Here is a 13,992-nt window from a genome sequence, read left to right as displayed (position 1 = left end):
TTCTTCTTTTCTATAAAATTTAATTTATTTATCCGTTTTATTTATTTTTTAAATTTTTCTTGACCAATAATATTCAAGTGTAAACACATATTAAATGTACTAGGCATCGATAACATAGTTATCGAAAACAAATAAATCGATTTATGCGCATCATAACCGGCGAGTGTTATTGCATTTTCGGAAGCTGTGTGAAAAAATCCTTTCTTTGTTCTTGTACTAACGGCATTTGGAGCCAGTAGCATTAATTTTATTTGCAAAAACTTCTATGGTGTCCGATGAGGTTTATAAAAGCTTAGTGTTCTATTTTGTGGCAAAGAATACGACATGGCTGCGGAAAAGGATAAACATGTCTCTGTGACGCACTTCATTAATCCGCAACTGTTTTGGTTTCACGAAATTAGCGTGCCCAATCCCGCTTATCATGAAATCAAAGAGCTGGAAGATCAACTCGAACAATACTATCAGAGCCATCAACCATGGACACAGGCGATACGCAAGCCGGCAGTTGATATGCTGGTAGCTGTAAAATTCCTATCCTGGCATAAAATGATAAGAGCACGTGTTGAACATATTGCAAATTTTAGTAAAAATACGCAAGGTGGTGAATTTATAATGTGGGCCATTGATTACGGCTTTCCATTTCAAACAAAATCTGAACAAATATTTCGTTTACCTGACAAGTTATCGCATACAGTGAAACATATACGACGCGGAGGATTGGCCGACCTAACACCGGCCGAGAAAGATTTTGACTTTCGCATGAATTGCGCCGTGACGAGTGTCAAGGAGAATTGGAGTCAACGTGCATGTGAGTTAATGGACAAACTACTGAACGAATCGGAGTCGGTTGTGTTTGTTGAAAAGTTTGAGACCGATCAACATGCATGGGGTGATCTGATAGTGACTACGCATTTGGGTTATAAATGTAATATGCGTGATTATTTGATTGGCATAAGTTTGGCCGTTGAAGCTGGACCGAATTTTCGTGAGACATGTCTAAATTTAAAAGCCACCAAAATTTTGCCCTGGATGACAAATAGTGGTAATAGTAAATTTAGTGCAAATAAGGGTTTCTTGTGTGAAGGTAAAGTGCGTGATGATAAAAAGCTGCAACAAATAGTTAACACCGGATTGGATGCTTATGCAAAGAAAAAAGTCGAAGATTGGTGTACCAGAAATGAGCTAGCCAACCTGCAAGAAACCGCAGATTTCGAAGAGGACATTTTGCTGGACAGTGTCAAATTTGACGATTCAGTGTCGAATAAAGATTTTGAAGTTTGCACCTTAAATATTGCTGACACCGGGGAACTTACTAAAAAACACGCGAATGGTGACGATTTTGAAATGAATCGTGTTGTGAAAACATTTGAAAAACTACTGAGTGACGAGGAATCGGTAAATTCTATAGGTAATTGTGAAATGACTGAACAGAAATTGGGCATGGCGGGTACATTGACGAGATCACTTGAGAAAAAGTATGGTAAAAAGGAATTACCGCCAATACCAAAAATTATTGATTTTGATGTGAGCGCAGATTCCGAAAAGGAGCTATATAAAGAAAATGTGAAGCCACATGAAAAAGAAAAATTGCTCAGCGGTGTTGAATCATTAGTATCGGTGAAAACCGGAGTTTCGCGGAAACAAAAGTTGCTGGAAAAACGCAAACAGCTCAACAATAAACAAACTGATGAGACAATTACACACAACAAGCCGGAAGAGGTGTCGCTACAACTAGCACATAACAAGAATAGTAATAATCTTATTGACCTAAAATCCAATGCAAGTACTACGGTGGAATCTGATATTGATAGCTCATTGGTAGGTGTAGAAGAAATTATTTTTTATTATGCTGTATATATTGGTAATATATTTATATTTTAATTATATTATTTCATTTTTAAGCGAAAATCTGCACTTGAGAAAAGCGAAAACAGTAATTTTAATGTTAGCGTCGTTTCTGCAAGCGTTACCAATTCGCGCGTAAAACGACATCTACTCAACCGTCAGCGTGCGTCGATGCAGCAGGAAGAGACTACCACTGACAGCACATCCACCAATGAAACTACACCACAAACCACAACCGTTGCATCCAAACGCATGGAATATCTCAGAAAGGTATTTTAACTAATTTTTTTTTGTTTCTCAACGTAAAATACAAAAATTTATAAATTTTCATAGCAACGTTTGGAAAAGCTTAAAGCGCAAAAGAGTGAAAATCTCAAAGAAGAGAGCTCCGCTGAAGAACCCATTCCCAAAACGCAAGAACAAGCACCCTCAAATAAGTTGATTGAAAAACAAGCAGTGCCGCCAGCTACTGCTAAGCCCAGCGCGCATATTGGGCGTTTGTTGAGTTTACGCAAAAAGGTAATACTCCAAAATGTTCAACAGTCAAGCTAATTTGAGTGACTTTAAAGAAAATAGTATTTATATATATAAAATAATGCATTTGTATGATTTGGTTTCACTTTGTGCAGCATAGCGAGGCACAGAAACAGAAAATAGTTATTAAACGCGCATTTTTACTCAACAAAGAGGTAACTTATTAACTTTTGGCAATATTCTAAGCGCACTGTTCGTCTTCACATAATCAATTTTTTTTCTAAAAAAAATATAATTAAAAAAATACTTGAAATACAGTATATTATCTTCTTAAACAAAAAGCACGTTTAGCAATAAATATATATGATTTTTTTTTTAACTATAAACTTATTTTATTACTAACGCAATGTTATAAAATTTACGAATTAATTTAAATAAATATGCCTACACACATGTGTATGACTATAAATTAAAAAAAAAAATTGAATATCGTCCGTATTTGATTTTGATGCTGGAGTAGCTAAGCACTTAATGTAATACTAGGGTAAAAATATGAAACGATCTATTTCAGGTTAGGGAGGAAAAGCCAGATTCTTATTTCGAATTAACCAATACACGTTTACGTCCGGCTGCTGAGGTGCGTACGAAAAATATGTTGGAAAATGGAAAATATTTAAATTTGTATTTATATACTTAAAGACTCTCAAAGAAAGCAACACCTTTCATGGTTTGCGCATGATACCGGCCGGCTTTGATTTAACAAATCTAAATCACTACAAAGACGAGAAAAATCATTGGCATCGCAAGGCGAGTACGCGCTTTGATTACATGCCCCACGATGCGGATGTGGCAGTAATGGAAAAGGAAGATAGTCCACAATACAAGGATCATCAAAACAACAAAGCAATTGAAACTCAAGCAAACACAACAACAAAGCACGCCAGTATTTTAGACACAACAGTGCCGGAATTGCACGAAGATCCAATGGATTTGCGTATAACTGCGGAGTCGAAAAGCAAAGAGTCTACTACGTCAGAGGAGCTGTCACCCTACAGCAGTAGCAAGTAAGTTTAAAAAAAAAAACATCACAGTTTAAAAAAAAATCTTCTAATAAATCACTAGTTTTTCAAGCCCCCCGGCACCGAAGAAATATGGACGCTATCGCTCATTGAAAACGCCCGCACAACAAATGAATAAAATCGATGAGATACTACGTTCGGCATATGATGAAAAAGCCGGCGGGAATAGTGACATACTCGATTTGGACAATTTCAATTCGAGCGGTTGTAAAGATGAATCCGACACCACCGAGTTATATTCGGCCGACGATGGCACCAATGGCTGCACTACAACGGATAATGAAGATGTTGATTTCGAACACAATACTACATCCAACAAACGTTCACTCATACAAAATCGTTTGCTGAAGAAGCTGACAGCACAACAGGAACATTTGAAGCAAATCGAAGACAAATTAACTAACGAACTGCATGCACCGAAACCCGAAACATTTCGCATACACTTGCCCGAAGTTAAAGAGCTGCGCATTGTTGAGGGTGAACACAAGTTGAAAACGAAATTCATCGATCACTTGGTGTTGGCGCATTCGAATGTGCCACTCACAGCGCTCACAAGCATAAGGGAAGCATTCTTTCTAAAGGAAATACACGATGAAATGGAAAATATGCGTGTCACAAAGCTATATCGCATACAAGCCTACGCCTGGCCGCATCTGCTACGTGGCAATTCAATGTTTGTTGTGAATCCACACAAGACGGGCAAGACTTGGAGTTATTTGCCGGCCATTTGTAGTCTCGTTGCTTATCGCATACAAAGTGGTCGTCTCGTCGATACGTATGGGCCGGTAGCCATTATTTTACAACCGACCTCGGCTCATGTGGAAGTCGTGCAGAATTATTGCAAGCGTTTACTGTTAGGCGTACGTCCGACAGTGACAACAGTTGCCTCGTATGGTGTGCGCAATGCGATTGATGCTAAAATTCAATTGCTCAACAGTTGTGGCATTTTAGTGGCAACGCCGGCTAGTTTGCTGCGTTTGTTGCGTGACAATGAGAAGGAATCGCTGATTGACATCGAGCGTTTGAAGCATTTGGTCATCGATGATTTGGATTTAATGCTTTCGCGTTCACAGGCGGATATCGAATTGGTGTTGAAGTCCTTATTTAAACTATCCAAACCCAGTAAAGGTTCAGCGAAAGCTGCAGCGATTTGGCAATTGGTGGTGACGTCACGCGATTGGGATTCTTTGCTTGTGGCGCTGATGCGTAAATCCAATCAACCGTTACTTCTAATTGGTGATTTCCTTGAAGCCGCCGTTTATGGCAGAGTTATGATATCCATCAAGCTGTGTCCAAGTGAGCGCAAGATCAACACCATTTTGGAATTCATCGAACAGAATTCGCTTGAAAACGAACGCATACTAGTGCTGTGCAACAGCGATGACGATGTCTATGAGGTAGTGGATGCGCTAACCACTTCGGCGTATGTCTGCATTGCCTACGACAGTCACGCTTCAGCAGATGTGCGCACAATAATCGAAGAGTGGCGCAAGAAGAAGGTAGCAAAAGCATATTTGAAGTGATGAAGTGTTCAAAAATTTATAATTTTTTTTTTTTCATTTAGGTTATGTCATCGCGTATACTAGTCTGCGCCGACTCCTCGTTTCCGGAGTTACAAATACAGAATGTGTCACATGTCATACACTATTCAATGCCCACCTCTTGGACCAAATTTACAGCACGCTTCTCCGCTTTAGCGCAAACTTATGATAATTATGTGAGTACGAATTTCGATATGCCCACCGGCATTGACCGTCCGACAGCGCGCTCACTCATACTGCTTGATGAGGAGAATAGCATGCAATTGCCGCGTTTAATGGATTTTATGAAGAAACATGATCAATTGAAATTTATACATCCCGACATTTTGGCCGTGTCCAAACGTGTCTTGGTCGAGCGCGAAGAGGCGCGTATTCTGCAAGCCGCACGCATGTGTCCTTATGTCTTGGAATTCGGTGAATGTGATGAACCGCGCTGTGAATTTCGACATAACCTCACTCGTTTCGATGCCATCGCCAAAAAGGATAATATACCGACAAACGGCGATATGCGCATACTCATATTAAAGGTACATCTCGCAGCGCAGCAACAAAATTGAAAATGAAATATTAATTATACCAATTTTTTCAGGTCTTCTCACCTACACACTATGCTGCACGTCTACTGCAACAACGTTCAGCCAACTCTAGCAAATGGCATGATATTCGACGCTCTAAGGAGGTCTGTAATTTCAGCATGCAATTGAATTTGCACTATCTGAAGCAAGAAAATTGGAATCTACACTGGCCGTTACACATCGGTGATTTGTGTGTCTACAAATACTTGGATACCTATCAACGTGCGCGTATACTTGAGTTGCCAGAGGTGACAAATACCGCGCTTATTAAGGCGGTAAAGCTGACTCTCAAGCTAATCGATGAGGGCAGCATTATATCGAGCGTTAAATCGGATGAACTATACGTTTGCGATGCTAGATTCAAAGATTTCCCCGCACAAGCCATTAATATACGCCTATCCGGCGTCGTGCCCTTCGACAACGAACGCTCGTGGGACACTAAGTCCACCAAAACGGTGCAGAAATGGATAATGACCGACATAAAGAAGAATGAATGTGTGCATGTGAGCATTAATTTCACGCTAATCGATACAATTTGGGTGAACAATGTGATTGTGATGGAGCAACTGGCGCAAATGGGACAATATGTCTACCGTGTGAACCTGAAACGTTCACTAATGGAGAAAAATATAGCCGATGTATGCGATAGCAAGCGGCAGGGTATACGTGAAATAGCCGAAGAGTTGGGTTTGTTGGCGTATGACGACGAAGCAGACATGCTCAGTGACTCTGAGGGTGAATTCAAGAGTTTCAGTGAGAATGATATGAGTAATCTCATAAAATTCTCCTCGAACGATGATACCGCCGACAGTGCGAAGCTACAGCAAGTAGAGAAAGATGCAGCAAACATGCAAGAAGTGAAGAAAACTAAAGACGCGGATGATGTGGAGGATTGGGATGCGCAGTTGAATGATAATGAGAAGAACGATAATGAGGTTAGTGTGCAACGCTTGCCATTTAGCAAACGTGTGTTGCGGCATCGTCAAAGAAGGAGTTTACTCAATCAGAAGTGATGCACTTACATTTTTTGTTTTTTAACAACAACAAAAACATAACACACAATTTGATGAGAATTTGCAGAGAATTAGTGCGACACAGTCGAAATAAGATTCCATTATTATTATAAAAATAATTTACATTATATTACATAACATTATATGAATTAGCGTAATATAACTGAACTGAAAGCTATTAAAGTGTAATGAATTTTATAAAATTCCTCAAAGTATTATGTTCAATAATAGCTATAATTATTTACGTAAACATTTTTGCTATAATACTCAACAAAGTACTTCCAACTAGTGATTTTCGACTGTGGAGCCTTAGCACATAACCTTACATTTGAAGTACGCACGATCAAGGCACTAATACACTACATTTTCCAGATTTATTTACCGCTACAAACAACAATTAAGATCGAAACAGATGCAACGGCCACATACACAACAACAGCGCAGGAAGCAACGGACAATAACAACATTTCAACAGACATACTAACCTCTACAATGGCTAAAGAAACCTGGTTGGAATTGCCTTTAGAGCAAATTGTTAAAGTGGAAATCGGTAATGAGGATGAGAATGGCAACTGGAGTGATATTTACTTGCAAAACATCGACACCGAACATTTGGATAAGTTCGATGCACTACTGGCGTTGATTAATAAACACATCGTCAAAATGAAAAACAAGCCGGCAATGCCGTTCCCCGCCTCGTGGTTCAAACCAATGCAGAATTGTATAATACATTATGATGATCGTTACTTGCGCGCTAAATTATATGGCATTTTCAGCAATAGCACTACACCAAATGCCGCAACTTCAACAATTTATCGTTTCTTTTTGTGTGATTACGCCTGCTTCGTCATGGCTAAACCGGATGAGTTGTACAAGGATTTCTTATATCCAACCACCAATGAGATTGTGACATTCACACCCTATCAAGCCGTACACTGCCGGCTAGCAGGCATAAATTTCAATAAATTTGCAAAACGCTTTAAAGTCAGCAAAGATTATCTATTCGCGTATGCAGTAAAGCCGAGCGATTGTGCATTATCGGCCACTATAGCGGATTTCAATATAAACTCATATGAAATACTGTTGTATGAGAATGAAACGGAGGAAAATCTTCAAACGTTAGAATTGTTTAACACTAAATTAATAGATAATGGTGTTGCCACTGCGGATGATACAGACGAAGATTTTTTGCAAAAGCATACACGCGTACCAAGAGCGTCTAAGGATTTATGTAATTTCGATGAGCTCTTACAATGCATACAACGTTCCTTTGAGTTAGAAATGGGTGAGCTAGATAGTGCGAGCACTAAAACACCGTTACAAGCAATTGAACCGGCTAAACAGCAAGCGGTCGGAAGTTTTGCAGAATTTCAAGAGAGCATTAGCAAACCGCTTGGTAAATATAAACCATTAAAATCGAAGTCCATACCAGCCACAAGCGGCAGTGATGAAGAGCCACTACTATCGTCCACCAAAACATCAAGCAGCACTAGCGATACCAATGCCACGCTTAACTCAACCTCCACCGCTTTGGACACAACTTCAACATCGACAAATGCTCCTACGCCACCACCGGCATTACAAGCGAAACACAAACGTCCGCAAGTCAGCTGGTACGATACAGACTGTTTCATTTATCTCGTTATACATGCGCCCGATATTGACGATTACTATCTAGAGGTAACAGCAGATACATTGATATTCTGCGCCAATATACAAGAAGTGCCACATGCATTAGTGCTCAACTTTATCGGTTTAGTTGAGCCCGCATTAGTTTCACATGAAATACGCGGCCTTAATGTGGTTGTGCGTTTGGTTAAGGGTGTTTTTATGAAATGGCCACGTTTGTTGCAACAAACGTTGCGTTATCCGTGGCTTACGTACAACTTGAATGCGTTAGATTTAGCCGAAGTGGAGCAATTGTTGCCACAACAGCAATTAGAAATGATACTACAAAAGACAGCCACACTGAATCAACACGACAGTTATAGCAGCGATGAGGACTCTGATGATGAGCGCAATTTATTCCAAACCTTTACACCAATAGTAAATAGTGAGGATTTGCACGATCCCACTGTGGAGCTACTTTGATCGCGTGTGGTAGCGAATCTCAAGCCATATAAATTGTGCTGTTTTTTTGTTGGCTTAGGCGTGGTGTTGGTCGCGCTCAAATGCCACAAGTTGCATATTCCTAAATTTTAAAAACTTAACATGCATTATTTTTAATTTCACATTTTTCTTACACAACAACATTAAATTTTTCATATGAATTCCTACTTTAAAGAGATTAATTTGTTAAAAACTTTTATATTTAGACATAGGTACACAAAGGAACATTATAATTTGAATAAAATATCTTTAAATTAAAAGCATATGTAAGCAAATAACTATATTCTTAGAATGCAGATTTTAAGTGCTTGAATTATCAAAAACTGTAATACTACAAATAAATACTTTGAAAGTGTATATATTTTTTATTAAAACTTGTTTGTTTTAATTAATTATTGTGGATTTTTTTATGTTAATGCAAGAGTAGACATGCGACCAGTTTTTACTGGAGCTAATAGGAAACGGAGGGATATGCAAAGTTGATTTTAAATATTTTAGGTGAATGTTTTGGTTTCATGCTGGGAGTAGAGGAGTAGAGCTTTATATATCCAATACCATAGATAGACTTAATGAGCAGCTACTTTTGATAACTCACGCCAATCTCACTATAAAAAATTTCATTGTGACCACCACACGATCGACATTTGTACATATTTATTTAATAATAAATTAGAAATTTGTTAAACTTACCGACGTGAGGTTTGTATTTATCAAAGTTGCGTTCTTTTTTGCCAGCTATTTTTCTCAAACAACAATTATATACACAATTTTTTCATTCATAAAAATATTAATCACTGATCACTTTTATAGACACCGCTTCTTTGGCGTAGCACTTCATTTCATTCCATTTTGTAGTAGGCGACTTTTTTTGGTTAAATATTTCACTTATTTTTAACGCCATCAAAGAAAAAAGGAATCTATGCACAAATAACACTAAAACACAAATGTATTGCACATACATATATTTAGCATTTAAGCAAACATTTCCCTTTTCTTAAAGCATTTTATTTTGAGGTTAATTCTTTGGTTATGAGTTTTGTGGAAGTCTTTAAATTTTTTCCGTTGAGGAAAAAAGTAGATTCCAACACTTTATATGTAATTTGTATACATATATTGTATGTTTGTAAATTAAACGATAGCTTCATTAACATTTATATTTATTTTGCGAAATGATGACGATTTTACAATTTGCTTTGGATATGGCTTTTGCAAATATTCTCATTTTATTACCGCCGCAAACAAAACGTTTGAACGATTATCAACACACAGATTAATATAATGGGCGTTTAATAAAACATTTCCTCTAAAAACTATACGCGCACAGCACAACTAAATTTTAGCATCCGCATTTTAATATGTTGACCGGCAAACTGAAAATTTTGCGCATCAATGGAAATGAAATGTCAGATGTTAACTTCCGTTATGCTAAGCTTCCAGTTATTTTGGTTTTTTTCTTTGTTTTGATTATTGCATTCGTTTTAGTGGCGCTCTTTAATGATTGTGTTAAAGTTTTATATTGGAGTTGTTAAATTAAATTTAATAATATTAGTTTTTGTTGAAACAGCATTAAACTTTTACTATGAAAATATGTTTTCCGCTTGACAGTACGGATATGTATTTTGATTTATCCGGTATCACCCTGTGCGAATTTCCTTGCCGTGCGTAAAAGCTTTGACCTCGAGTAAGGTTGCTATTGTCAAAATTAAATGTCGTGATTTTTTTTTTTGACATTTACTAAAGTTTAAAATTTAATTAATTTTTGTTAATATGTATAAAGATTTTTAAAATGAATTTAAAATAACTTACAGGTGAAGTTAATAAACGTGTTTCAAAAATACTCATACCTTATTGAGAGCCTAAGTTTTAGCGGCGCGGTGTTGAAAACATCTGATGATTATTATTTAGTTAAAATATTCAAATTACAAAGACGTCTTGCATTTAAAGATATGTATGTATAAGTATGGTTCTTGTGCAGTGAGTGCGCCTTTAAGACACGCTTAGTGTAATTGATAATCATGTATGACTGAAGGGGTATGTGAAAAATTAAACATTCTTTTATCATAAATTGCTTTATTAACATGTCTAGAAATCGGTAGTAGTGATTTTTAGAAATTCGAAGCAATATTAAGTTTTAGCAGTTAGAAGAAGGATCTGTCCGAAGCACTCAGTTGGCAGCTGGATATTTTGACCGCGTTTTTCTCAAAACTGTTTTTCAAACTTTCCTCCATCGTATCGCAAACACGGCATGACCGAATGAGTTGAAATTTATTGGGTGCACTCAGCACAGGTAAACGTATGGAACGCTATAAAATTAATTAAAAATTCCAAAAATTTCGATTTTTTTATAGCAAAAAACTTTTTCAAAAGTCTACCCAGAATCCCATTTTTGGCATATTCACTTGATCGCAGCGCGCAACACTTGTAGAAAAAAATTCTTAAAAATCACCAAACAAACAGGCAGTCACATGGGATGACACCGTTAAAGTCTGTATTCTTGTGGTATTAAAAATTATGTGGTTCATATAATGCTGGCACCTTGAAATACTAAATGTAGGCAGGTTAAACATGACTTGTGTTTGACGCCTTCCAACGTTTCAACGACTTTGGAAGTATTTTTATCATTAATAAATTCTTTTAGTATCATTATTAATATAGAAATGTATGGTTACTTCCCATTCAATAATTACAATCAATTTGAAATTTTCGTATAGTGACAATTTTTATTTATTTTATGTAAACGTATTTAGTTGTAAAACATTTCTAAAGGATATTCATTCTGTTAATGTTGTAATATAAGTATGAACTTCTTGATTTATTGATTTTTTTTGTTTTTTTTTTTGCTCATAAACGCTAACTTGGAGATACATACATACATATGTCTAACATAATTTAATTTATTTTGTATAGTATACAAGTATATTATTAACCGAAATTTTGGGCGACCAAAGTTAGTTTTTAATATATTATAAATGTATGTAGGTATGTACGCCGTGCTTTTTTTTAATCTGTATATGATATTAAAATACATAATTATGCTTACAATAATTAACAATAAATCAATTTTTAATTTGTTATTATTAATATTGTTCATTTGGTTGATTGATTTCATTGCATTCATATTTAATTATATTTTAATCAAATTTCAGGACATTGCAGCACACACACAAGTTGTATTGCTAAATTAATTAGTATATAGTTTTATATAAGTGCTTTCTTATCTCGGCTGCTAGTGTCTGGTGCGTTCCATAATAAGGCAAATTACGCATGAACGGATTACGGGTATTTAGCGAGTGACTGAGTGTGATATCAGTGCATTTCCAAAAACAAAAAAAAAAAACACTTACATTTACATAATCATACATACATACGGAGTACATGCTACATATTTACGAAAAAGTACAAAATACCAAAATGAGCACGAAAGTGTATTGTCACTAAAACTAGCCTGCTGTTTGGGGGCAGTCAACGCTTTGCGGCGTGTTTGCTAGTTGTGTAGGAAATGACGTAGTACATAGTGCGTTTTAAAGCTAAGTTTACGTGAAGGAATTTCTTTCTTTTTGTTTAATGCTCCTTAAGTACCATTACCGAAAATCGTACCATAACCAGCTTGTGTTTTTTTGTTATTTTTTTGTGTAAATTTATTATTCATTCACTAATATTAACGTGCATTCATACTCGAACTCCATACACCACGAAACTTGCTTAAATACATATTTATTATATTTTTTTAAGAAAATTTCTATTTTATTAATTTTTTTTTTTATAAAAAGAAATTATACATATTAAGTGTATGCGAAAAATATGTAGCATTCATGCTAAATTAAATTTAGTATAGATGAGCTTTGAACAATATTGCTATTTTCGAACATTGAGCAATACAAAAATTATGTAGTTAAAAGCAACAACAAAGTGTTTTTTTGGTAAAATGTATTAAAAAATTGAAGAAATTTTAAATTTCTATTCAACAAGAACACCAGTGTATAATTTTGCAGTTTTAAATTAAATTAACCAACTAAGCAACTATTTATTAAGAAAATAAATTCTGTAAAAAATGAAATTATTTTTTAACATTTAAAATGTTTCGAACAAATTAAAAAATTATAGCAGACAAAGAAAATAGCTTAAATTAAGTAAATGTGCAACAAAGTTACTGAAAAAATTGTAATTAGCTTATTTTAGAGCTTTCGAGACTTCAAACAAAATAATGATTGCGGTGCTAATGAGAAAAATTTTGTCATAATTGTTTTAAAAAGTTAAAAAAAAATATTTGTTTTAAAAAAATTGTTGTAAAAAAAAGGTTTGAATAAAAATTTTAGTTAAAAAAAATTTTTTGTTTAAAAACAATTTTTTGTTTGAAAAAAAAATTTTTAAACAATAAAAAAAAGATTTCCGTTAACTTCATTTATGCAGCTTCTATATTAATATTGTCTTTTCTAACAAACTGCTTTATGTTATACATAAAAATACCGAGCATTAAAAACCCGCTAAGCGTTTCAAAACAATTATTTCAAACTAATTTCAATACAGTAAAGATGAGCGAAAAGTACCGTTATGGCTCAGTATGTGGCATAAACTATATATTCAACTTTCAAAGTGTATGCATGAATTCTCGACAGACACGCATGCGCCACAAACACCTTACACACACACACCAAATACACACATATTCATCGAACATAAGCCTGAAATGTTAATATGTACCGTTTTAAGTTTGCCATTTCCATTTATGTAAATCCACAGCATCATTGTATATCTTACTTGTTTTTAACGTTATTATCATATCATATATCATAAATCAATTTACAATTTCGTATTACACAACAGCAACTGCGCGCGCTTCCTTCCTTACACTCATTATGCATAATGTAACGGTTACTCTAAAGAGTGCTCATTTGCAGCAACGTCAAACACATCCGTCACAACGTCTGCATCGTCTTCACTCGCATGCGTTGTATTTGCCGTCTTCGCATTGTTGTTGTTGTTGTGGAAATCATGTTGCAAATAATTGATTTCACGTCAAGGAAGCAATAACGGTTTGAAATAAGCACGACAGAAGATGGTAGCCGCCGATGGTGGCAAATCTTGATTGCGATAGAACATTTTACATTCCTTTTCGGTCAACTTGTCGAAGATTGAAGCGTATTCGCGATGGAATGTGGCCAAATCGACATTGGAGCGGCCGATGGCGGTGAGCGCCAAAAAGAGTATATCACGATAGATGGAGTGTGTGCGATTCACGCCGTTATTCTGCAACTTGTGGCGTTCGTTGGCCAAGCGTTTGACGGGCGTCAATAGATCGTTGCAGCGTATGGCCGAAATGATTTGTTGAATGACGCTGAAGAGAAATAGGAAAAAT

At 35.9% G+C, this 13,992-nt stretch overlaps 2 protein-coding genes across 3 annotated transcripts in view; one reads left to right on the top strand and one right to left on the bottom strand.

The window, feature by feature from the left end:
- The window catches only part of LOC105210035 (DENN domain-containing protein Crag), a 105,721-nt gene that overhangs the window by 81,877 nt on the left and 9,852 nt on the right, over positions 1-13,992 (bottom strand). For both annotated transcript variants that reach the window (XM_011180754.3, XM_011180756.3), the window contains one exon: positions 9,327-13,971. In XM_011180754.3, coding sequence (XP_011179056.1) covers positions 13,653-13,971 — 319 coding nt within the window. In that variant the 3' untranslated portion in view covers positions 9,327-13,652. The remainder of the gene's footprint in view (positions 1-9,326; positions 13,972-13,992) is intronic.
- Positions 135-8,711, top strand: LOC105210031 (uncharacterized). The gene is made up of 9 exons (XM_011180745.3): positions 135-1,818; positions 1,903-2,115; positions 2,179-2,364; positions 2,891-2,956; positions 3,019-3,383; positions 3,442-4,897; positions 4,963-5,466; positions 5,529-6,449; positions 6,900-8,711. Exons 1-9 carry the CDS (start codon positions 325-327, stop codon positions 8,616-8,618), a joined length of 6,924 nt encoding a protein of 2,307 aa, XP_011179047.1. The 5' UTR covers positions 135-324; the 3' UTR covers positions 8,619-8,711.

The sequence above is a fragment of the Zeugodacus cucurbitae genome, chromosome 5 (assembly GCF_028554725.1).
Source record: "Zeugodacus cucurbitae isolate PBARC_wt_2022May chromosome 5, idZeuCucr1.2, whole genome shotgun sequence".
Classification (NCBI taxonomy): Eukaryota; Metazoa; Arthropoda; class Insecta; order Diptera; family Tephritidae; genus Zeugodacus; species Zeugodacus cucurbitae.
This window is presented reverse-complemented; position numbering and strand designations above follow the sequence as displayed.

What these genes read in the sequence shown, in the direction of transcription:
- LOC105210031 (XM_011180745.3), top strand. Translation starts at nt 325, where the DNA reads ATGGCTGCGGAAAAGGATAAACATGTCTCTGTGACGCACTTCATTAAT. An exon ending in TCACCCTACAGCAGTAGCAA is followed by an intron (nt 3,384 to 3,441) that starts GTAAGTTTAAAA and finishes ATAAATCACTAG; the next exon opens with TTTTTCAAGCCCCCCGGCAC. An exon ending in ATGAGAAGAACGATAATGAG is followed by an intron (nt 6,450 to 6,899) that starts GTTAGTGTGCAA and finishes TACATTTTCCAG; the next exon opens with ATTTATTTACCGCTACAAAC.